Consider the following 23,709-nt stretch of genomic DNA (forward strand, 5'->3'; position numbering starts at 1 on the left):
CGCAAGAGATCTGATTTGAACCCGACGGGCGGATAGGGAAGGAATGGGTGCGTGCACTGGGTCCAGCGTCCCCAGCCCCACCCAGGAATATTCCAGCTCTCAGGCCTGCTGAGTTCTGGTCCTTACGGTCGGTCCGGTCTTTCCGTAGACAGGGCTGCCGTGTCCCTGCTGTTTCGGCTTTGGGGTCTCCGTGTCTTCCCGCCTCCGGACCAGTGCCTGTGTGATGATTTCTGCAAAGCGCCAGGACCATTTTGCCACCAAAAAATCACTCACTCATCGAATCCAGTTTTGAGGGCTTTACTGTATGTCAGACACTATTGACAGCGCTGAGGATAAACCAGGCAGAAGTCAGACACGAACCCCTGCTACCCTCTCAACATTTAGCATAGTGGCCAGCTTGCTTAGTGTGAAGACATCATCCTTAGCTCCCAGCTCCCCTTTTAAACTGTGCTGTGTGGTGCTGATGCCAGAACTCTGCAAATCCCACTTCTGCTCTGCCACCTGCTCACTCTTCATCGCTGTCACAGCCCGTTCGGTGAGAGGCTGGACAGACTGAAGAATGTGGAAGAACTTGTTCTTTCCTGTCTGTGGACTTCCTGTCTTCCCCTTGTGGACTTCCTGTCTTCTCCTTGTGGACTTCCTGTCTGCCCCCTGCGGACTTCCTGTCTGCCCCCTGCGGACTTCCTGTCTGCCCCCTGCGGACTTCCTGTCCGCCCCCTGCGGACTTCCTGTCCATCCGCCCCCTGTGGACTTCCTGTCTGCCCCCTGCGGACTTCCTGTCTGCCCCCTGCGGACTTCCTGTCCGTCCCCTGTGGACTTCCTGTCCGCTTCCTGTTTCTGTCAGCGTTGTTCCACCTGGCAGTGGCAGTCTGTTCTAGTTTAGGGTTTACCTGAAGAACCAGCAACATGCCCCCTCAGAGTCCAGCACCAGCTGGCCAGCGCCTCCTGCTTGGGGGTTTGAGCCTCCCTGAGGCATCTAAATTCTGATAACCACAACTCCTTCACTGGGTTCCCTCAGCCGCAGGGGCAGTACCTGTTAACTGCATTTTCCATCTTGCAAAGCTTTAGTATTCCCTTTTTAATTTTTCAGTTAATACCTTCATGCTCGACATCAATTCTCTCTTATCAAGGTGTGCGGTTTCCGGGTCCTAACTGGACTATGACTGATACAGGTAACAATAAATACCAAGAAAAAGACAGCAGGGAAGAGGATGGGAAGTAGGTTTGGAGGGGGAAGAGTGGGCGATTTTAGATGTGTGGGTCAGGGAAAGTGACATTTAAGAAGAAAACAGCCATCCTGCTCTGCTTGAACCTCAGGCAATCAGGACCCTGCTTTAAAAGGCACGGTTTCCTCCAGTCCCTTCTTCTAATCTCTAGACTGGGCTGGACGTTCTCTTGAATAGCCACTGCCTAATAAGCAGGCTTCAGGGATTCTTGTCCTTCAGAGAATCCCAGACTTGGATCATCCCCCAGAGGAAATGACCGCGGGGTCACATTCCTGCTCCCCCAAAGAGACCCATTTGGCTGTCTCGGGCCAATCTTGCCTGTGAAGAACATGCTGGTCACACTGGTTGCAGAGATGAGCACCTGATGATGATCCTTCCAGCAAATATTCTACCGACCATGATGAGTCCCTCTGAGCGTCGTCCTTGGTGGTGGCGGGAGAAGCATCTGCCTTCTAATAAGGGACACTGGGAATACCCCGCACCAACCGGAGGGGAAGCTTGCCGTCTCTCCTCTCCCCACTGCTACCTGGCCCAGATCCCCAGACCAAAGACACATTGATTTTATTTTTAGAATCTCTGGCTCATATTCCAACACTTAAACGCTTTCTGTTGCTTCCTCGGTATATGAAAAGTAATAGCGTCCAGTGTGTTCGGTGAGCACATCACCGGACAGAGAATCTGAAGGCGCACATCCAACACCTGTCTAAACTCGGCTGGCTCTGCGATATCGGCCGCATCACCGCACCGCACTGAAGCTCAGGTTGGTCATCTGACAAATAAGGGAAGTGGAAGAAACCTCTAGGTTTTGTAATTACATTTCTCTAGGCACGTCATGTCTGTTCACAGCGAATGGGAAGCTAACAGAAAAACCGCTGGCCACCTCAAGTATAAAAGATCATCTTACAAACCGGTAACCTGGATCCATTTCTGGTGATGAACCACATTCATGTCTGTCAATTTCAAAATTCTTAACTACATTCATTCTTAAGGAATCGGCAGAAACATAATTATCCGGCATGCTCTTTGGTTCCCCACACCCATGTTTACATTTCCTAACAGCTACCAACTTTGGCCTCACTTCCTCTAAAAAACGTACATTCTCTACGACGTTACGACATGCCTCCCAAGCCTGACATATTTTCAACCCGGTCGTGCCACCACTGGCCTTCTCAGATTGCGGCACAACTCTTAAAAACTCATATTGTCTCTTCTGACCGGCTCTGTTGTTGTTTCTTCCCTCCACTCCCGCTTTATTTTACTGGCTCCAGAACATTTCTCAAAGTCAGTTAAAAGTCTGGCAATATTTCAGACAGTTTCCGAGGATTTATTGGGTGCTGCAGGAAAACTCTCCATGACTAGGATTTCCAGAGAATCCCCGGAGTCTGAGGTTGGGAATAAAACCTAGGACCGCTCCGACCAGCGCACTGAGTAAGTCTCCAACCAAGTGAAGGAATTCTTCTTTCTTTTAGTGTTTATTTATTTTCTGGGGGGGGAAGAACAAGCATGAGCTGGGGAGTGGCAGAGAGAGAGGGAGACAGAGGACCCCAAGCAGGCTCTACACCGACAGCAGAGAGCCCAAAGCGGGACTCAAACCCATGAACCCTGAGATCATGACCTGAGCCAAAGTCGGATGCTTAACCAACTGGGCCACCCAGGCACCACCACCCCCACCCCCACCCCCACCATGTGAAGGAATTCTTAAGCACACTGGGAACTGTGGGATTTACCGGTTTTCCAACATTGCCAGAAACAAGAGAATAGTTAGATTTTAGGAGAAGGGATATGTATCCTATGCATTAAAAGCTTTAACAAACACAATGATTTACATAAGAAGGGCTAAATTTCACACAGATTTTGTGCCAAAGGCAGTGGACAGACTTGTTTTTTTTTGGGGGGGGGGGTGAGGTGGAGCTAAGGTGACAATCTAAGTACAGAACTTGCATGAAATACTTTAAGAAAATCTAATCCCATCATATGCCACAAAATCCTTATCTACAGAAGCCTCATTAACAGTATTGACTAATGGGAGTTTTTAAACATTGTTTTGTTAGAAACCTTACCGAATACATCCTTTCTGAATAAACTATATGCCCCGACAGAAAATTTAGGGTGCTCAGCAGTCACAGAAAGAAATCAGATGAAATGAATTTTAAAATGAATTGTATAGTTATTTATACCTCAAAACAGAAGTTGGGTAAATATAATATTTTTATCTGTAAATGTGAAATACGATCATTCAGGGGCACCTGGGTGGCTCAGTCGGTTGAGCGTCCGACTTCAGCTCAGGTCACGATCTCACGCTTTGTGGGTTCAAGCCCTGCGTCGGGCTCTTTGCTGACAGCTCGGAGCCTGGAGCTGCTTTGGATTCTGGGTCTCCCTCTCTCTCTGCCCCTCCCCCACCCACACCCTGTCTCTCTCTGTCCTGAGGATCCTAGGAAGCAAGAGAGCACTATTGTCTGAAGAGCTGGTTCTCAAGTCAGGCTTCCTGGATGCCAAGCCCACTCTTTTAAGAATGACCATGGGAGTCGTCTGTAACAGGGGGACAGTAGAGTGGCCTTGGGCAATGATCTGTAAAATGGGTCGATGACAGCACCTAGTGGAGACTGACTTCCAGAACGGAAGTGTACGGGGTGGGGCAGATCTGCTCTCCAGTGAAACGATCATTTCACTGCTAGAAATTACACACTTACACACACACACACACACACACACACACACACCCGAACCATGTAAATTGTCCTCAGGGCTTCAAACAGGGAGACATATCTACGGACTCTAATTTCATAAATCTTGGAAAGAATGGTGAAAATTCGGTGGCTTCTGGGCCGTGGGCCAGTCACAGCCTCACCCTGCCCCCAGTCGGTGGCACAGAGCTCCTGAGAAGACAAGGGCCTCCCGTTCCCCCGACTCCCATTCTACAGCTACACTTCCAAGTAATTGGCCTGCTTACCAGGCCTCCTGCCCCTCTGCTCCCCCTACCACAACAGTTGTGCTCCGGGCAGGCGCAGCCACAAGAACCGATCTGCCTTCTACAAGCGGCCACAACTCTCAGGACAGAAGCTCCTCTCCGGACTCAGCAGGCTGAGGATAAGGGAATCCTGGCCGTCCCCATACCAGCTCATCTGCAAGGTACAGCTGCAGGCTGGGAAGCAGACAGAGGGGCCTGGGTACCCACAGCCTCACCCGGAGCCCCACTCATAGGGTAGGGGTGCTTGGCACTCGGGGAGAAGCAGACACTGCCGGCCCCTGTTCCACGCAGTGGCACATATATGTCCTACCCAGGAGGAGCGCCAGCTTTAAGAAGGGGGGCTCACCTCAAGGGGCTCATTGTTCTTTTTTCTTTTTTTTTTTAATCACTACCGCTCTGAAGTGCAAATTGCTTCACAGTCTGATTTGATTAAAGAGCAGTTTTGCAAGAGCTTGTCTGGAACCCTCCAAAGGAGCTCTACGTTAGTCGAGTCAGACCGCCGAGCAATTTATGCCCCAGGGTGTCGTAAAACATGAACACACACACACACCCCAACAACAACACAATCCGCTAGCAGTTAGCACAGGTGAGCGGGTGGGGTGCCACCAACGGCCGCAGAGCAGCACGCCGGGCTCTCTGGAAGATGGCGCACGAGCTCCAGGTGGCACTCGTGAGGAGCGACATCGGAGGCTGCACGGAACCAGTCCTGCCAAGTCACGAAACCGACAGGAGGAAAAGAAACAGCAGCAGGAAGCCTTGGATGGCAGACCGCGGGTAGGGTCCAGGGTTGCCACCCTTCTCCATGAGGCTCGGTTTTTGCAGAAAACGCTGAGACATGCAAAGAAGCAGAAAAGTGTGGCCCCGAACGTGAAAAGAGACAGGCACGGAAACTGCTTTGAGGGGTCCCAGATGCTGGGCTTAGTAGACCCGTGCTTCAAAGCAACTGTTGTAAACACGTTCACGGAACCAAAGGGAACGACGTCTGAAGGATTAAAGCAAGGCCTGGCGACAAAGGTGTAAAATACAGACTAAGAGAAATTATTAAAATAACCAAGTGGAAATTCTTTGGTTTAAAAAGTACAATATCCCAGGGGTGCCTGGGTGGCTCATTCAGTTAGGCGTCTCACTCCAGATTTAGGCTCAGGGCATGATCCCAGGGTCCTGGGATGGAGCCCCACATCGGGCTCTGCATATCCTGAGAGTGGAACCTGCTTAAGATTCTCTCTCTCTCTCCCTCCCTCTCTTTCTCCCTTGCACTCACATTCTCTCTCTCTCTTTCAAAAAACCAAAACCAAAAACACTACGGTATCACAAAGGAAACTTTACTATAGAAACTGAGTAGTGGATTTGAACTGTCAGCAGAGAATCAGTGCATTTGAAGACAGATCGATAAAGATCGGGCAAGATGAAGGGGTCAGAGGAAAAAGCAAATGAAGGAAAATTAATGGGGCCTCAGAGAAATGCAGTACACCATGGAACACACCAACATACGCATAATGGGAGCCCCACAAGGTGAGGACAAAGTTGGCCACACGCGCACACATCACAGTAAAAATGTAGAAAGACAAAGACCGAAAGAAAATCGGGAGGGGCCCCTGGGTGGTTCAGTCGGTTGAGCATCCGACTTCGGCTCAGGTCATGATCTCGTGGCTTATGGGTTCGAGCCCCGCGTCGGGCTCTGTGCTGACAGCTCAGAGCCTGCCTACAGCCTGCTTCTGATTCTGTGTCTCCCTCTCTCTCTCTCTCTCCTCCTGTCTCTCTCTCTCTCTCAAAAATAAATAAACATTAAAAAATTAAAAAAAAAAAGAAAATCGGGAAATAGCCACAAAATCAAACAATAAAACTGCGATGAAATAAACAGCAGACTTCTCTTGAGAAACAAAAGGGGGCGAGAGGCAGGATGACATCTTCAAAGCGCCGGAAGGAAAACACAGTAACTAAGCCGTAACAAGAATAACAACAACCAAGACTGTCAACCAACGCTCTCTATCCAGCCACTCGACGCCACAGTGGGATACCCCATGGTCATCAAGAGAGCTATAATCGAGAAGATGGACACGTGGGGGCCAGAATGTGGAGAAATCAGAAACCTCATACGATGCTAGGGGGATGCAAGGTGGGAGAGCTACTGTGGAAAACAGTTTGGAATTTCCTCAAAATGTTAAACGCAGGATTCCCATAGGACGCAGCAGTTACGCTCCTAGGTATAAACCCAAGAGAAAAGAAACGTACGGCCACACAAGAATCAGGACACGGACAGCAGGGTTATTCACAATTGCCAGAAAGAGCAGAGACAATAATATCCATCAACTGCCGAGGGGATAAAAAATGTGGTATATGTATACACGGGATTATTATTTAGCCATAAAAATAACGCACTGGGGCGCCTGGGTGGCTCGGGCGGTTAAGTGTCCGACACTTGGTTCAGCTCAGGTCACGATCTCACGGTTTGTGAATTGAAGCCCCGCGTCCGGCTCCTTGCGGACAGCGTGGAGCCTGCTTGGGATTCTCTCTGCCCCTCTCTCGGCCCCTCCCCGCTTGTGCTTTCTCTTTCAAAATAAGTAAACGTTTAAAAAAATAATGAGGTTCTGATGCAGGTTACAACATGGACGAAACGTGAACACATTATGCTAAGCAAAAGAAGCCGGTCACAAAAGACCATATGATGTATGCTTCCCTCTACAGGAAATCGCCAGATGAGGTAAATAAATCTATAGAGACTGAGTGTAAGATTCGTGGGCCCAGGACTGATGGGGCCTGGGGAAATGGGAACTGTCAGGGGTTTCCTTCTGAGGGGATGCAGAGTCTCAGATTAGGTGGTAGTGATCTGGAAACCTACTACAAACCCCTGAATTACACATTTCCAAGGGGGGAAACGATGTGTAAACTACATGTCGATAAAGCCGTTTTTAAAAAAAAAAATCGTACTGGGGTGCCTGGGTGGCTGAGTCAGATAATCATCCCACTCTTGATTTCAGCTCAGGTCACGATCTCACGGTTCTGGAGATCGAGCCCCACGTGGGGCTCTGTGCTGACAGCACAGAGCCTGCTTGGGATTCGCTCTCTCCCTCTCTCTCTGTGCCCCTGCCCTGCTTCTGCTGCCTCTGTCTCTCGCAAAATAAATAAACTTAAAAAAAACAAAACAAACAGCACCTATGTTAGTGTGGTCATTAGGCTAAGTGAGATAACAACAGTGAGGCTATTAGCCAAGCATCCGGCACAAAATCCACAGTAAGTTAGTCCGGGTTCTTCCGCTCTCGTCCTGGCCATGGCTGTTTCCCGCGCTCACTAGTGCAGTCATTCTTGAAAGGCACCTGCTGTGCCCACACATTTACACACCCATGCTGGTCACCACAACAGGTCTGTGATGTCAATTAGGTAGGGACATGGCAATTACACACACTGCCTTTTTTACAAATAACCTTCGGGCGCCTGGAGGGCTCAGTCAGCCCAGCGTCCGACTCCTGATTTCGGCTCAGGTCACGAACTCAGGGTTTATGAGATCGAGCCCTCCTCCTGGCTCCGTGCTGACAGGGCGGAGCCTGCTTGGGGTTCTTTCTCCTTCTCTCTCTGCTCCTCCCCCACACGTGCGCTCGCTCTCTCTCAAAATAAATAAATAAGCACTTAAAAATAAAATAAAATAACCTGATGCAGTGAGATAAGAAATATTTTCAGTCAAGACGCTTGGTGGAAGTACCGGGACAACTTTAGAGGTCTTTTTAGGGTTTACAGATGGGGCAGCGGAGAACTCCATGATGGTGAACGATGCCAGGAGTCTTCCCCGGGGCAGCCTGTGACTCCTCCATCGGGCATCACACCCGAGTCTCCTATGAAGATTCGGCTTGGACAAAACTACTCCAGGAACCTAGGCTGAATCTGCCACCTCCGAGATGCACCCTCTCCGCATCTCCTGGCACCTGTATTTTCCCTCCCGTCATCACTGCGGTGACACCACCTGTGTCCTGGCTCTCTCATCAGACAACCGGCAACTCGTGCCCGGCTCTGGAAGGCTCCAGCGCCGCCCAGTTCTGAAGCTCATTCGCGTTTCCCAAGATCCTTGGGAAAACAGTCATTTTAGTCTTGCAAGAACAGTTGCTTACTATAAATAGGACCAACCATCAGCTACTCACTTTGACAGTGCTCCTCAGACCCGTTTACCGAACAACTACAGCCGAGGGCTCCCGAACTCAAAGTCCGAGAACCTGGGGAGAAAACTGCGTATCGGTTTGCAAACTGCACCGTCTCACAATTGGCAACCAAGTTCTCCAGTTGAAGACGTTAAACTCTTAGTTAAGCGATATATTTTAACTTCAAGGTAACAGTCCCACGCTGTAGGGAGAAGCAGGAGAACGCAGTATGGGCGATTTCTCCACCACCAGGGATCTTGTTTGCATCGTGCTCTCCCCTAGAGTCTGCAGAAGGGTGTGAGGGACAACGGGCAAACAAAAGAGAATTCTACAGGCAGCTGCCTGCCACTCAATAGGTGGGCTGACCAGAAACACTGGGGAAAAAAAAAGCTTAACTGAGATCTACCTGAGACTTTAATTAGATCCTCCCCCCCCCACCCCTAATAAAAGAAGCCCTCATCTAATGTAACACCATTTTTCTTCATACCTTAAGAGATCTGAATGAGAGATGGGGTAGCCATCCATCAGGAAAGAAATAACGGACTTGGCACCCAGTTGAGGGACGTTCCCATTCAATATTTTTTCTTATCTGGCTAACGACAGAGGACTCCTTATCCTCCCTTTTTCTTCTTTAAAATGCCTTTGATTTGTCATATGGCAAATGCCCCTGCCCCTCACACTCATAAGTCTAGTCAAGGTCATGTTCGTAATGATCCTCTACAGACAAAGTATCAGCGAAGCTGGATTTAATGGGTTTGGAAGATGAATGGTGAAGGCATACAGATTCCTATTCCAGTGACCGAAATATTAAATTCCGGTGCTCGTTATCCAGAGGAGTCTTTTTTAAGTCTGCACCCCTGCCGGGGTCATGGGAAGCACCTCGCCCAAGCTCCGCAGACAAATCCAAGGATATGAGTTCTGAAGGCACGGCGCGCCTCCCTTCCACACAGATGGCTTCCATTCCGGGTCTGAGCTTTCGTTAAAAAAGCCAAGGAGGAGATCTCTTCCTTTGATGCATTATATGAAGAGTTCTAGCCCTTTAATTAAGGGAGATCTGTTTTTCTTGGGAGAACATGGAAGAAATCACCCACACCGTCTTCAATCATAAAAATTATGCCAAATAACCGCCAAATCCTTGGCAAATCCCGGTTGTGATAGCTCTCAAACCAGAAGCCCTTCACAAATTAGGGTAGACACGGGATCAATCCATTTCCCATTCCCCTGAAAAGCAAGTGTTAATATTGTTTGGCAATTTTTAACGGGATTTAGCATTTGCACATGTGTAGCATTTGAAGGGATTCAAATACTTGGGCATCCGATACTCGCACTCCCATACACAAAATCCTTCTAAGATGCAGAGTCTGAATTCCCTCTTTCCAAAGGGAGAAAGAAGCTTAAGACAGATGTAAAACATTTTCTGGAAATGTAATAAATGTTCAAAATGTGGTCAGGACCTTAAAACGTGACCACACATCTTCACTCAGCTACCTAAGACACATCTCACTCATCTGTGTCTGACAGATTAATGTACTCAAGACTCTAAGTATCTACTAAGCGTTTGTTGCTTTAACATATGGAACTATTTCAAGAAAATTAAATGATGAGGCATTAAGATTTTGGCTTGGATCAGCCTGAGGGATGCCGGTATCTTCTCAACTTGGCTGGATGCTCCTTAATGAAGGGACCAGCGAAGGGGACCCCCAGAGGCATTTAAGTGATGTTCGATGTCTAAGTCCGATAGAGTAAAACCTTGGCTTGTGAGCAGAATTCGTTCCAGAAACGTGCTTGTAATCCAAAGCTCTCATACATCCAAGAGAATTTCCCCATAAGAAATAATGGAAGCTCAGATGACTCATTCCACAACCCAGACAACATTCATATAAAGTGATTATAATCCTGTAACATAATACAAAATATTAAATAAAATACAAAATATAAAGAAAAATAAGCAAATTAACCTGCACTTACCTTTGAAAACCTTCGTGGCCGGTGTGAGGGAGACAAGAGATGTGGGGGGGGTTATTGTGTCGGACAACATTCACCATCACTAACGGCATCACTGCTGTCTATCGGCTCAATAGAATCTTTTTCTGTTCCTGTGACTTTAACAAGGAACCTATCTAATGACCTAGAATGGAGCAAAGCATTCCTAAGCTCACTGTTGTGTGGAAAAGCAAAGGACTGTCCATAGGTGCTCTGAAGTGACAAAAAATCCACCACTGCCAGTTGGGGGCACCTTCCAACGTTGTGAAAAATCACCAACGTCTGCCACACATCATGGCCAGAGACTGAGCATCCGCGCATGGGAAATGATCACCCACAATCCCTCAGAGAGACAGAGAGAGACAGAGACAGAGAAGAACCATTGGCTCAGTTGTGACCATGTGACATCTGGCATCACATACCACTCATACTGTGAAACGTTGCTCATTTATCAAATGGAAATTTCTTGGGGCGCCTGGGTGGCTCAGTCAGTTAAGGGTTGACGTCAGCTCAGGTCATGATCTCACAGTCCGTGAGTTCGAGCCCCGCATCGGGCTCTGTGCGGACAACTCAGAGCCCGGAGCCCGCTTCTGAGTCTGTGTCTCCCTCTCCCTCTGCCCCTCCTCCGCTCGCGCTCTGTCTCTTAAAGATGAATACGTGTTTAAAAGTAATTAAAATTTATTAGAAACGCTTGCTCGTCTTGCGGAATACTCCCGGAACGAGCTGCTCGCCATCCAAGTCTCTACCGTGCTAAGATGGGGAACATGCCCAGAGAATCATCAGTCCAGTGAGACCTGCGCTTCCCGGCCACGGCTTTGTCACATTTGGAATTACCACCCTAACCTGTAAGCATGCGATCCTGGACAGAACGACACGAGTAAAGGGCTATCAAGCAGCCGATCAAATAATCAACCCGGTCCACCAGGGGACTCGTGTTGTTCTTTGCAGAATGAAGACATTTCTCCAGAATGGGCCACAGCCAAATGGGCCCAAGGCGACGGCATCGCGCCTCGTAGACAGCGCTCCTTGACAACGTTCTCCTGCTTTCACAGATCAGTGAAATCTGCCCTGCGATGACGGAGGAGTCAGCTAGACGATCTCAAGGGGCATCTCATCGCCCTCCCCCTTCACACACGCCACTGTCCCTGTCACCTCACTAGCGGCGGTGGGTACTCACCAAACCTTTGCACGTTGAAAGAGCCACCGAGGAATTTTTGTGGGATCGTAAGGAGCCTTGATAAAAACAGAAATCCTCGGGCGGGAAGGCGTGCACGGACTTGGTGCCTCCCTTCCCCAGCGTCTGCACCATAAACCCAGGAGCCACCAGGTTGGACGCTTTCAGCTCCATGTGGAAATCATGCCTGAAGCCCTTCAGCCGAAGGTGAAGAGATTCAACCCCGAGCTGGGCCAGCGCCCTCTTCCTCCTCTGAGGGTGCGCGATTTCATGCGACACGTAGTCTCCGTTGTGGTCAACCTCATAGGGGGACACCAGCTCGTATTCTGAAAGACAAAGACGGGGCTTGGCTGAGTAATTTCAGAATTCTGAAAAGAACCTGGGAGTCAGTCTTAGAATGTAATTTATTGCCAGACGACACTCCCTCCCGGTAAAACACAACGGAGGAAAATTGCAACGTCGAGCCAACCTCAGATCTCCACCGTGGGACGCAAACAATCAGAGTCAGAAGGGAAAACCTTCAAAGTAGCCTGTAGGGAAGTCACTGGTGCCCCATCACGGGCTAGTCCCAGTACGGCAAAATCTATGACACTTCAAAGGAAAAACAGATTACAGACCCAGGAAGTTCAAAAACGGGACATGTGGGGTTCCATTTCATAAATTTCACCTTACGCTCATGATGATACGTAATCATTTATGGTTCTAAATATTCTTTCAGTCACACTTTTTGTTTTTTTACAACCATCTCAATTGAGCTGACAAATTTTAGCTTCAGAAAACAGTTAATAAAAAGGCAAATCTGATGGGCATTCCTTGCTGCTTAATATTTTAATATTTTATTGTTAAATCGAGGAATCCCGTAAACCCTACGCAGACATATTCCGGGTTTCTAGATGCTAACATTGGGAAATGCTCCTATGTGGTTGCTCCCACGGAAAAGCATGGTGGACCCTCTCGTTGGCCTGAGTTCTTGGCCAACTGCCAGGGTCTACAGCCCAGGGTCTTTCCAGACACTCACCACAATCCTCTGCCCACTCTGATTCACAGGACTCGAGCCTAAAACACGTTCGGACAAACAATTTTTGGAAAAGTCCGGAAACCCCCGAGGGGCTGTCAGATCTCAGGGCCCCCTCACAGGTCTGCCGGGTTTCAGTCACCGACGACCCCCCAGTTTTGCCTTCTCTGTACATCTGAGTCAGTTTCCCCACTGTGGGAAGCACAGAAGGAAGGTTCCGAGCTCCTTTCATTACCAGCATGTGCCGTCGGGAGACTGCTGTGATGGATGCTCGAGAAGTGGGGCCCTCTTCTGCCCTGGCAGGAGTTGGACATGTTTCTTGGAGTCGTAAGATACAATAAAACAGAATCCCACAGAAATGGCACTTGGTCAGAAGTAAGGGGTAATTGGGTAATTATTGTTTCTAGAAAAGTGAGGTTTTGTTCTCAACCGATGTCTTTCTACACAGGTGCCTGATCGTGTGTCCCTGTGCCGTCCGGCAGGTAAGAGAAAGGTTACTCTGGAAGGAGCAGGCAGCCAGTGACCGTTTGTGGGTGTGGAGAGGGCAAGGGAGGCCACGGACGGGAAGGCCCTGCCTGGAGCCCCCCATGCTGAAGCCTGGGGCTAGGTGAGTGTCCAGGGCCAGGCAGCCAGCCCCATCAAGTGGCGGGTTAACCAAAGGCTGGACAATGGCCTCTGTGGCTCCAGGGATGCCGTCTCCTCCAGTCAAGACCTTTTTTTTTTAAGTTTATTTATTTATCTCGAGAGAGCGAGAACAGCAGGGGAGGGGCAGAGAGAGAGGGCGACAGAAGATCGGAATCAGGATCTCTGCTGACAGGAGACAGCCCGACGCAGGGCTCAAACCCATGGACCTTGAGATCATGACCTGGGCCAAAGCTGGGACACTTAACCGACTGAGCCACCCAGGCACCCTGCCGGTCAAGAGCTTTGACAGGCGACTCTTCTGGGCCCAGTGCTAGGCCCACGGGCCTGGCCCTGCCACGCAGGTGTGAACGGGTGCCCTGAGGGTAAGTGGGGAGCTGGGCCGCACACAGCAGGGTCTGGTGGACGACTTGAGCCGACCGTCAACATCGACGTCAAGGCAGGACATTTGTGTCCCGCGGGGCAAAACACCCTGGAATTGTTTCACAGTTTACCAGGGAAATGAGACAATAAAACAAATCTGGTTGAACTGCAGGCAAGGATAGGAGAAAGGGGGAAACAGGTCAGGGACGGGCCGGTGTGGGTGACGGCGGCCGATCCGGGGCGGCTCCGAGGGGCAGAGCGCAAAGCCCCACCCCACCTGCCTCTTGCCCAGCTTTCCGGGCCGAGGGGAGAGGCCGGTGCCAAGCAGCGGTGTGGCCTGGCACTCTTCCCCCTGCCTCCCGGGGCTCTCAGGGAGCCCTCCCCACCTCACCCCAGCCCATGTGCATCCCAACAGAGGCTGGGGAACACTAGCTAATCAGCACGACTACTGCGCTTTTGTAAAAGATGATTACCATTTCAAAAAATCAAACTGCTTCCAGATGCCATCAGCCCTGTTCTTCTGACCTTTGTTTTGGAAGTCACATAACATGCATCCTGTATCTGGAGGGGACATTGGATATCTACGCCCAAAACAGCATCACTGATAAGCCTCTTTTACATACACACATCCAGGGTGCTGTTGACAAATGCAGGACCTCCAGCTATCTGAGGGGAAAACACGAACGGCCTGGTGGACGGCATTTGCCAGTTCCCCTGGGGTAATACCCCCACCATGGCTGATTTCCACGTGACATCACTCAACACGGAGTGTGGAAAGATGCGCCCCCGGACCTGCACCTGTACCTATGCACATCTCCCCACACAGATACGACTGATGTAAATAACCTCGAGAGCACAGGTAATAGTAAAACCTAGTAAAGCAATTATAAGGGAGGAGCGTTGAGTCTTTTCATTTTGTCTTTAATAGGATTTATTTCACGGTAACTATATTTTAATTTTATTGGAAAAAATTTAATGTTTATTTTTATTTTTGAGACAGAGAGGGGCAGAGCATGAGTGGGGGAGGGGCAGAGGGAGAGGGAGACACAGAATCCGAAGGAGGTTCCAGGCTCCGAGCGGTCAGCCCAGAGCCCGACGCGGGGCTCGAACCCACGAACTGTGAGATCGTGACCTGAGCCGAAGTCGGACGCTTAACCGACTGAACCCCCCGGGGCGCCCCATATACTTTAATTTTCAATGACCAGCTTGGCAAAATTTCACAGAAAGTGACAGTCCGCTCTGGAGGGCTGGTACCTGTTGGCCTCAGGACACGGCTGTGCCAGCAGCAAAGCCACTCTTTGGGATTTAATGACGATCGGTTCCCAAGAGGCAGGGAGAAAATGTTTGATGGAAGATTGGTTTTCCCGTTCAGTCTGCTGATTCTCAGCCGGAGTGATTCCCCTCCCCCTCCCCCAGGAGACAAACGTCTGGACACGTTTCTGCTTTGTCAGGAAGGGGGAGGGGGACAGTGGCGCTCCTGGAATCTGACCGCCGAATCCAGGGATGCAGCTACGTATTCTCCGATGCCCAGGCCGGACCTCCGCTACAAAATGTCCATACCGCCAAGGTGGGGGAATCCTGATTGAGCCCGAAAGCCCTGCTTACCATCAAATGTGTACTCTCGGTTACATATAAATGAACGCGGAAAAGGTCATCGCTAAAGAATTCAGTGAATGAACAAAACAAGCACAGTATCTCATCATACACGCATTACTATCTGGAAAAAGTCAATATATAACTGCAGTAATCTGAAAAAATTAACTTCTGAGCTTAGGTTTTCAGATGATAATCCCCTCGGCTGTCGGCTCGCGATTTCAAGAAAAAGATGAGCGTGATTCCTGACATCCTGAGAATCCTTTAAATCACACCTGTGTCCCCTACACGTTTGGTAAAGGAGGACAACGTTGCGTACGGCTGCTCCCGTCAGTGGTCAGAACTGCCTGATTTCAAGAGGTTTTCTGACCATGGCATGAAGTCTAAGACCGCTCTGGTTTCAAACTCAGTGCGGGAGGTGTGGACCACCTGTGAGCACGCAGGGCTGCTTGGTACCAGCGGCCGAGAGCGGATCCGAACCTTGAATCCCTACCCCAGGATTCAGTGACGTCACATCCGTAGCTTGAAAGCCACCAGGGAGCAAGTACTTACCCCTTGGGAACCAGAAAATATTACAGATCTGGGCGCCACAGAGCCTGCTGTTAAAGATTTACGAGCACACCCCAGGTGAACCTGAAAGACATTGCCCTGTCTCACGTTACCCGGATGTTTGAATGTAAATCGGTATAATCCCCCAATGCACACACGCACACAACAGGTCTATTACGCACAATGAAACAAATTTCCAAAGAACGTCTACGCCTTGCCCTGGAAGAGTAACTTACTGGAGAATTAAAAAGCTAACGAATCTGTGATAGTCTTGGCTCTTTACAGGGAGCCGCTATTTTTACCACAAAGGTCAATTTGTAGGCAAAGCATTAAAATCTCCTAGTAGGGAAACACCATTCTGAATCAGCCAAAACGAAACGGGTGTACTTAATGTCTGAAAATAGTTTCGTTGGGCACGGCTGCCTCACAGAAGAGACGGGCTTCTCTTTCCTACTGCTTAACTGCACCAGACACGGAGGAAAGTTTGCAATCACCGTGTGAACCACGTGTTAAACAAACCTCACGGCCGAAAGAGGGAGTCCAAGGCCAACGTGTGTCACCGATACCTAGATAACCGAGCCGTACCCACCAAGTGCACCCCGGCTCTCCTGTTCTGAACAGACACAGGTGACCTGCTCAGCAGAGTCTTTTCCCTGCTGGTACGAGAGCCCTCCAGTGACACGCACAACTCTCCACTTAGCCGTTTGCAACTAAAGACCTAAAACACACAGAGGGTGGGTGTGAGGTGGCGGTGTATCCGCTAAGCTAGAACTTCACCGATGATGGCTCACAGCTTCCCCTTCTGTTTCTGAGCAAGCAAGGTATGTGGTTGTCATGGAAATGCTAGGCCTGTGACACCAGCTGATAATGCCAGGTGACTGGAGCCTCACGCCAGCCAGGCTGCCGTCCAGCTCCCGGGGGGGGGGGGGGGGGGGGGGGCGGCCTCGGCCAGGAATAGCGGACGCACACTCGGGAAGGGAGTCTTTGACTTCTCCTTCTGGACGTGGTTCTCTGCCTATGATGCTCTCACCTAAAGACCACTTATTTTCTATAAATGCCGTACAGTGATCTGAAAATCTCCTGAGACTTTCATGATTTTGGAGAACTAGAATTTTTACAGAAGTCTTCTTTTAAAAAGTGTCTCTGGAGGGACAATCAAATACAATATGGACAGTTACATCCTACGGGAAACATGAAGGAAGGCAGGGGCCAGACCAGACCAAGAAGGTGACCTTTAAATAGATAATGACCTTTCTCTAGCAATTACACAGCCCTAAGTCATTTGTAAGGATTTCCTAGCACTTACATCTAGCGCCCTCTGGTGGTCCTGAAAAGTCTTCTGTTCCCAGCGTTCGTCTAACCTATGGCTTCATTTATAGACTATTCATGAACTCTCCCAGCAAGAGAGAATCCAAATAGGTAATGCGTGTGTCCAACTCCTGTCTTTAACAAAGATTAAAAACTATATTCAAATATTGAGTTATTAACTGTAATCTTCTGGATTTTCTGAAAATATGTTGGGATAATCAAACCTGGTTCCTCTAAAATACTGACATTTGATATGGCAACTTATTGCTGGAAATGTTGCAGAGCACTGATATTAAACAAACGCCAAGGGATTGGGTTCAGATAAAAAGCGCCTAGCGGCCGACATCCCGCACCTGCCTTCCCCTTTAACCTAAGGGAAGGCACGAGAAATTTACAAATGCAGCAGTGAAACCACAGGCTGCAAATGAACCAGACTCATGGCTTAAGGCGCGGCATTGCTTCGGAGGTCGCGAACGCTAATTACCCTTCCCTGCGCTGTATTTCAATTATGTCCCAACCCTTGAAGACCATCCACTTTCACCCTGACAAGAGTACTGGGCAAAAATGGCTTTCTTTTGTCTCCTGCCGTTTAGTCAAGGGCACACAGAGAGCCTTCAATCTAAACAGCCAGAGGAGGACCAGGAGGGGGTGAGGCGTGGAGAAAGGAGTCCCCTGCGCTTTATAATTTCCTGAATGCCTCAATTAGAAATACCTTTAGATTACTCCTTGCTTTCGTAAATTTTCTTATTAAATGCGCATTCCTTCTTTTGTTGCTATTGCTTACGGCAATTACGCTGGTAAGCGCTACTGTTCCACAAGGGAATACAATATAAATATTGGTGAAAGTCGACTCCCAGGTGCTCGCTCACAAGGCGAGAAAGCGCGGCTCATACTATGCGTGAGTTTGGAGACTAAGGAGCATTCGCAGCGCCTGGTAAACCAGCAACACCGGCAGCTATTTGGTGAGGACTGGGACCCCTCCTTCCCCGCAGACTTACCGCCCTGTGCCATCCAGGCCGGCCACTCCGCGGACCCGGGAGGTCGCCGGCCGCTCGGGCTCCCCGGCGAGGCCGCTGCGGGTCCCACGGAGCAAGCAGGTGCCTGCTGGAAAAGAGCCGCGACACCTCGGTGAGACCCGGGCCGCGCGAGGGAAGCCGCGGGCACCCGCCCCCCAACCTCCGGGGACTCACCTGCACGGCCACCTGCGCCAGGAGCAGCGCACAGAGCGCCGCGCGCCCGGGGCCCCGCATGGCCGCGCCGTCCCCGGCGCCCCGCGCCCGCCGCCCGCGCTGCGCCCCCGCGGGGAGAGCGCGCGGCTCCATCCAGGGGCGCTCGGAGCGGCCCCCAGCCGGGCGGCTGCAAGTGGGCACCGAGGAGCCGAGGCGCGCAGGAGCCTCCCCGCCGCGACTCCGCCGCCCGCGCGGGGTTATCACTGCGGCTCCGCGCGGCGCGGCGCGGGGGGCGGGGAGGGCGGTGGGGCACCAGCGCGCACCGTGGGAGAGCGGCGGGAGGAGGCGGGCCGCGGAGGGGAGGCGGAGAGGACCGGCGAGGGGAGGGGAGCGGGGAGCAGGAGGGGCTGGCGGGGGCGGCGGGGTGGGGAGCCGGAGGGGAGACAGGAGGGGGAGGGCAGAGGCCGGAGGAAGCGGGCGGCGGGGTGGGGCGGGGCGGACGGGAGGAGGGCCGGGAGGATCCCCGCGCTCCCAGCCCGTTTCGGCGCCTCGCCCGCCTCCCCGTGTGCGCGCGGGTGGAGAGGTGGCTCGGGGGCTCCGCGTGGTGAGCGGCGTGAGTCGCTTTCCAGGCGCCCTCGGGACCCGCAGGCCCGCTGCGCCCCGCCACCCCCCGGGCCCGACCTGCGCCGCCGCGGGCGCCGACACCTGCCGAGGGAGGCTGGGCGGCGCCTGGGCCCCGCGGCGTCCGCCCTGCGCCGCGGGTGGGAGATCAAAGGCGGGACGGCGGCGCCCAGAGCTTCTGAGAGCCGCGCGGATCTGAGTGCGCACCGCGGCCGCTCTCGGCTGCGGACGCGATGAGGGACGACGGGGTCGGGCAAGCAATGCCAGCTCCTCGCCAAGTCCCGGAGGATGTAGGGGCGCCCCCAGCGCCGGCGCCCCCCCCCGCCCCCCGCCCTCCACCGGCCTGGCCGCGCGTGCCTGGGTCGCCGTGGCTGCCGGGTGCCCGCGTGTGGCCAATCCATTGGGAGGCCCTGGGGTTGCTGCGACTGGTGTGGGCCCGGGCGGGGGGCTGGGCTGCCGAAGGCCCGGGCGGCAGCAGGTGCCCCGCCGACCACAGGCCCGGCAGCAAGCCCGGTCGGTGTTCTACGCGCGCGTGTGTGCGCGTTTGAATGCGGCGCCTCCGGGCATCGGAACCCTCTCGCGTGCGCGCACGTGTGCGTGTCGATGCGCTCGCGCGTCAGTGCATGCGTGTGCCAGCGCGTGTTCTCCCACGCACGGATCGCCGGTGGCGGCTCCTGGTTGCTCCTCTCCTCCGTGACCACTTAACCTCTTGCAGACGCTGGAGGTCAGGGCCCCTAGGCCTGTGGCTCCAGTGTCCCTCACGTTCATTGCATCCCACACGGGCCTATTTTGCACATCTTGGAGAGGAAGATGGGGAGCAAACGGTGACTGTGGTCTCTGGCTTCCTTTGCCTGGCTAGCTTTGAGGCGTAGGTGTGTGTTACCTCCCACAGCCTTGACAACGGGAGAGCAGAGCTCCTGGCTGTGCAGTGGCTGATTCTAGTTTCCTCTCTCTCTCTCTCTCTCTCTCTCCCCACTCCCCCCCCCCCCCCCCCCCCGCCATATTCGTCTATTTGAAAACACTCTTCAAAATGAAAATAGTTTTACAGAATGGCCTGTACTGGCGGTGATTTTAAAAACAATCTTCCAGGGGCGCCTGGGTGGCTCAGTCGGTTATGCAACCGACTTCGGCCCAGGTCATGATCTCACTGTTCCTGGGTTCGAGCGCTGCGCTGGGCTCTGTGCTGACAGCTCAGAGCCTGGAGCCTGCTTCCGATTCTGTCTCTCCCTCTCCCACTCTGTCTCTCTCTCTCAAAAATAAATACACATTAAAAAAAATAAACAAGTAAAATAATGAAAACAGTCTTCCACCACCGGTCCCCTTCCTCCAGCTCCAGACAAGGGCTGTCTCAGTGCCCTGGGCAGGGAGCTCAGCCGGAGGGACCTGGGGGCTGAGGCTGATTGGGCAGCACATCTGGGTCTGGCGAAAGGCTCTGCAGGAGGCTGAGGCTCCACGGTGCGCTTGATAAATATGGATCCCCGATTATTTCTAATTATGTTGAATGTGTGTGCAAGGGGGTCAGAGTTTCCAAGTCTAGCTAAGACGTGGGGACATCCAAGGGCTCTTTTTCTGTTGAAACAGATGGATTGAAAGAAGAGGGGCTGGTATAAAAGGATTCGGTTTTAGGAGTTGTTTTGTTTTGTTTTGCTTTGTTTCTTTTTGAGTAATACCAAATGAATCTCTTGCCATTGTGAAGAAACAATGTCCTTTACAATGATGAGTGTCTTCCAATTCTTTCAGCTGCTCATCCCAGACCAGGAATGTGTCTAGATGATACAGAACGTGAACTCCAGCCTGGGGCCAGGTTGGGAGCCCAGAGCACGGAGTCTGGTGAACTGGGTATCAGAAAGGACCAGGGTGGAGTGAGGTGAGCCAAGATTCCTGTTGGTCTTTCTGTTTGGGGCACAGAGCTCCTAAAATCCTTGGAATTTCTCAAGAAAATAGAGCCATAAAGGTGTCTTTTGTGATGCTAATGAAGTGACTTTGCATCAATGTAGGGGGCTGGTTGCCAGGAGCGCCACGCTCGTCATTAGGAGGTTGGAACTTTCAGTCCCTCTGGGAGATCCCCTCACTCCCAAGGGAGGGGAAAGGAGCTGGAGGTTGAGCACCAGGACCGATGGCCAATGATTTAATCAATCGTGCCTGTGTAATGAAACCTCCGTTGAAACCTCAGGGGGCGGGGTTCAGAGAGCCTCAGGCTGGTGGACTGGTGGAGAGCGGGGGAAATGTGGTGCCACACAGGGCTGGAGCTCTGTGCCTTTTCCCAGACCTCACCTGGGCATCTCTTCATCTGGCTCTTTCTGAGTTACATCCTATTAGAATAACCCAGTGACCTGGCACGTCAAATGTTTCTCTGAGTTCGGTGAGCCACTCTAGCAAATTAATTGAAACTAGGGAGCGGGTCCCTGCAATCTATAGCCATGTGGTCAGAAGCTCAGGTGACCAGCAGATTCCCAATAGGGAGATCACTGGCTAGGTCAGCTGGGTCTGACCCTCTAGCACTTTTCTAAAAGATGGTTTATCAGCCTACGACTAGAGAGATTACCTCTAAAAAAAAAAAAATAGCATGTTCAGAAACCAGAAGGGGACATTTTTGATGTAAGATGCTTGAAATTCCCAAAGTGAAAGATTAGGACAGGGCCTGTGTCTTGTGGATTGTCTCAAGTTTAGAGCTCACCCTGGAGTCTGACTTTGCACCATCTAGGAAATCAGGAGATACCGGAGGAACCACTCTTGCGGAACGGTTGGCCAGGCCTAATGTAGCCCCGGCGTTTCCTCCAGAGGCCCAAGCAAGTCCTAGCTGGCCCCGAGCAAGTCAGACTGCTAGGGCCAACACGGTTTCACACTCTTGGTCGGTGGACCCAGGGGTCCTTCACAAGCCTGAGCGCTTCAGTATCTGATTCCAAAGTGGATTCTGTTACTGGCTACACTCCAGAATCTGGTCTCCTCTCTCGCTTTGAGACTCTACTCTTACAAAAAAGCAGAAGGAAAATGGGGAGCCGATGAGACAGACAAGGTGAGATTCCTAAACTCAAACATGGCATTTATAAGTTCCTTTCCCTTTACTAGTAAACACATGGAAATTAGCTCAAAGATTAGATCGTTATATAAAATATAACCACTTAGTATTAAATTGTTCTTTATGACAGGCGGATAATCAGTATTTTTTTTAATTTACATCCAAATTAGTTATATATTAGCATATAGTGCAACGATGATTTCAGGAGTAGATTCCTTAGTGCCCCTTCCCCATTTAGCCCATCCCCCCTCCCATACCCTCTCCCGTGACCCTCAGTTTGTTCTCCATCTTTATGAGTCTCTTCTGTTTTGTCCCCCTCCCTGTGTTTATATTATTTTTGTTTCCCTTCCCTTATGTTCATCTGTTTTGTGTCTCAAAGTCCTCATATGAGTGAGGTCATATGGTATTTTAATCATTATTATACATAAATTAGTTGTTATTATTATCGGTAATTAACATACAGGCCCCATGAGTCTGTCCCCAATCACCATTGCCAAAGTCACTCATAAGGTAACAGGTGTCGGAAGATGAGTCCTTGGAAACCTCAGGAAATAAGATTCAGCACTGTTCCCCTCAGGTCGTCTGGCCCATACTCACCCTGGCTCCTGCTACGTGTATTTTCTTCTAACGAATACAAGGGTAAAACGAATACGGACGTTTCGGGGGGGCGTGCTGTAGATGCGTAAGACGACACCCCGCAACGTCACAGAAGACTGGTTTCTGTTTGCTCACGGACCTGTACCCTGGCTGGTTACCCAGTGGTGGGGACCAGGCCCGCAGACCTTGGCCGCACTGTCATGCGTTTTGCAAACAGGGAGAAGGCCACGGGCACGTGAAGGCGGAGGTTTCGACGGTGTCTCTACATGCCGAGGAACGTCCAGGATGGCCAGACGTCCCTGAGACGCGAGGGGAGCGGCGGGAGCGGATTCTCTTTCACAGCCTCAGGGGGAACCAGCCGCGGTCACAGCCCGAGCTTGGACTGCTGGCTTCCGGAAGCATGGGCCCACACACACCTGTTTGAGCCGCCAGTCTGTGGGGCTGGGTAACAGCAGCCCCAGCCAGCTAGCATCATCAGTGAGGCTTCTGTGGACCAGGAAGGAATTATAACACGAACATCCGTTCGTGATCGTCTTCATCCCGAGGCCTAACTGACCAGGCCACCCCTGAATCCCGCCTACGACCTCAGAGGCGCAGGCCCTCCCCAAGGAAGCACTTCCAGGTCATGCAGCCTGGAAGGAATCGGCTGCTCCCCCCAACACCCGCAGGAGGCCCCCTCCTGCAGGGACCCCCAGGTTGGGGCCCAGTGACGGCCTTGAGAAGGCTCCCGGGGTGGTGGCCCTCCACCTGTTCTGCCTGAGCAACTTCCCAGAGGCTGCCAACATCCAGATTCCCAGGCCCCATCGCTAGAGACTGACGTCGAGGGCGTGGGGTGGGACCCGGGCACCGGCATTTGGGAGAGCTGCTCAGAGGACTCTACGAGCAGCCCAGGCTCAGGTGGAACCTACCAGGCAGCCCCTCGGGATGGAGGGCCGGGAGGGGACAGCCAGGGGCCTCCCTGAGTGTTAGGGGGAGAGTTGTACAGCGAGGCTGGGCCCAGGCTCTGAGATGGCATGCTGCTGGTGAGGGGATCTCACCTTGAAATGATTTATCCGTGTGTGTGAGAGAGTGTGCATGCACGTGGAAGGGTGTGCAATGGGAGTTCGGCTTGAGTGCTCACACGTGTGTGTTGTGTCCGTCTGTCATCTCGCCGAGGACCCACCATGGCGGCCCTTTCTCCGTTGAGCTTGTAACTCAGTGGGAAAGACAAACATTGAACAAGTGTTTTCAAGAATAGTTGCGTCTTATGAAGAAACACAAGGAGCGAGTGGTTGCGTCTCATCCTACTTGTGTGTGAGCGAAGACGTCAGTTAACGCGGGCTGCTTTGGAATTATTTTGCCGATAGGTGATAATG

The 23,709-nt window shown here is 51.6% G+C and overlaps 1 protein-coding gene across 1 annotated transcript in view; it reads right to left on the reverse strand.

Annotated features, from left to right (window-relative positions):
• Positions 1–18,198, reverse strand: part of ADAMTS16 (ADAM metallopeptidase with thrombospondin type 1 motif 16) — a 158,144-nt gene extending 139,946 nt beyond the window's left edge. The window contains exons 1-3 of the mRNA XM_042953519.1: positions 18,139–18,198; positions 17,947–18,052; positions 11,482–11,804 (exon numbers count right to left, since the gene is read on the reverse strand). Of these exons, the coding sequence (XP_042809453.1) occupies positions 11,482–11,804; positions 17,947–18,052; positions 18,139–18,198 (489 nt within the window). The remainder of the gene's footprint in view (positions 1–11,481; positions 11,805–17,946; positions 18,053–18,138) is intronic.
• Between the last annotated feature and the right edge of the window lie 5,511 nt (positions 18,199–23,709).

The sequence above is a fragment of the Panthera leo genome, chromosome A1 (genome assembly GCF_018350215.1).
Source record: "Panthera leo isolate Ple1 chromosome A1, P.leo_Ple1_pat1.1, whole genome shotgun sequence".
In the NCBI taxonomy this organism is placed as follows: Eukaryota; Metazoa; Chordata; class Mammalia; order Carnivora; family Felidae; genus Panthera; species Panthera leo.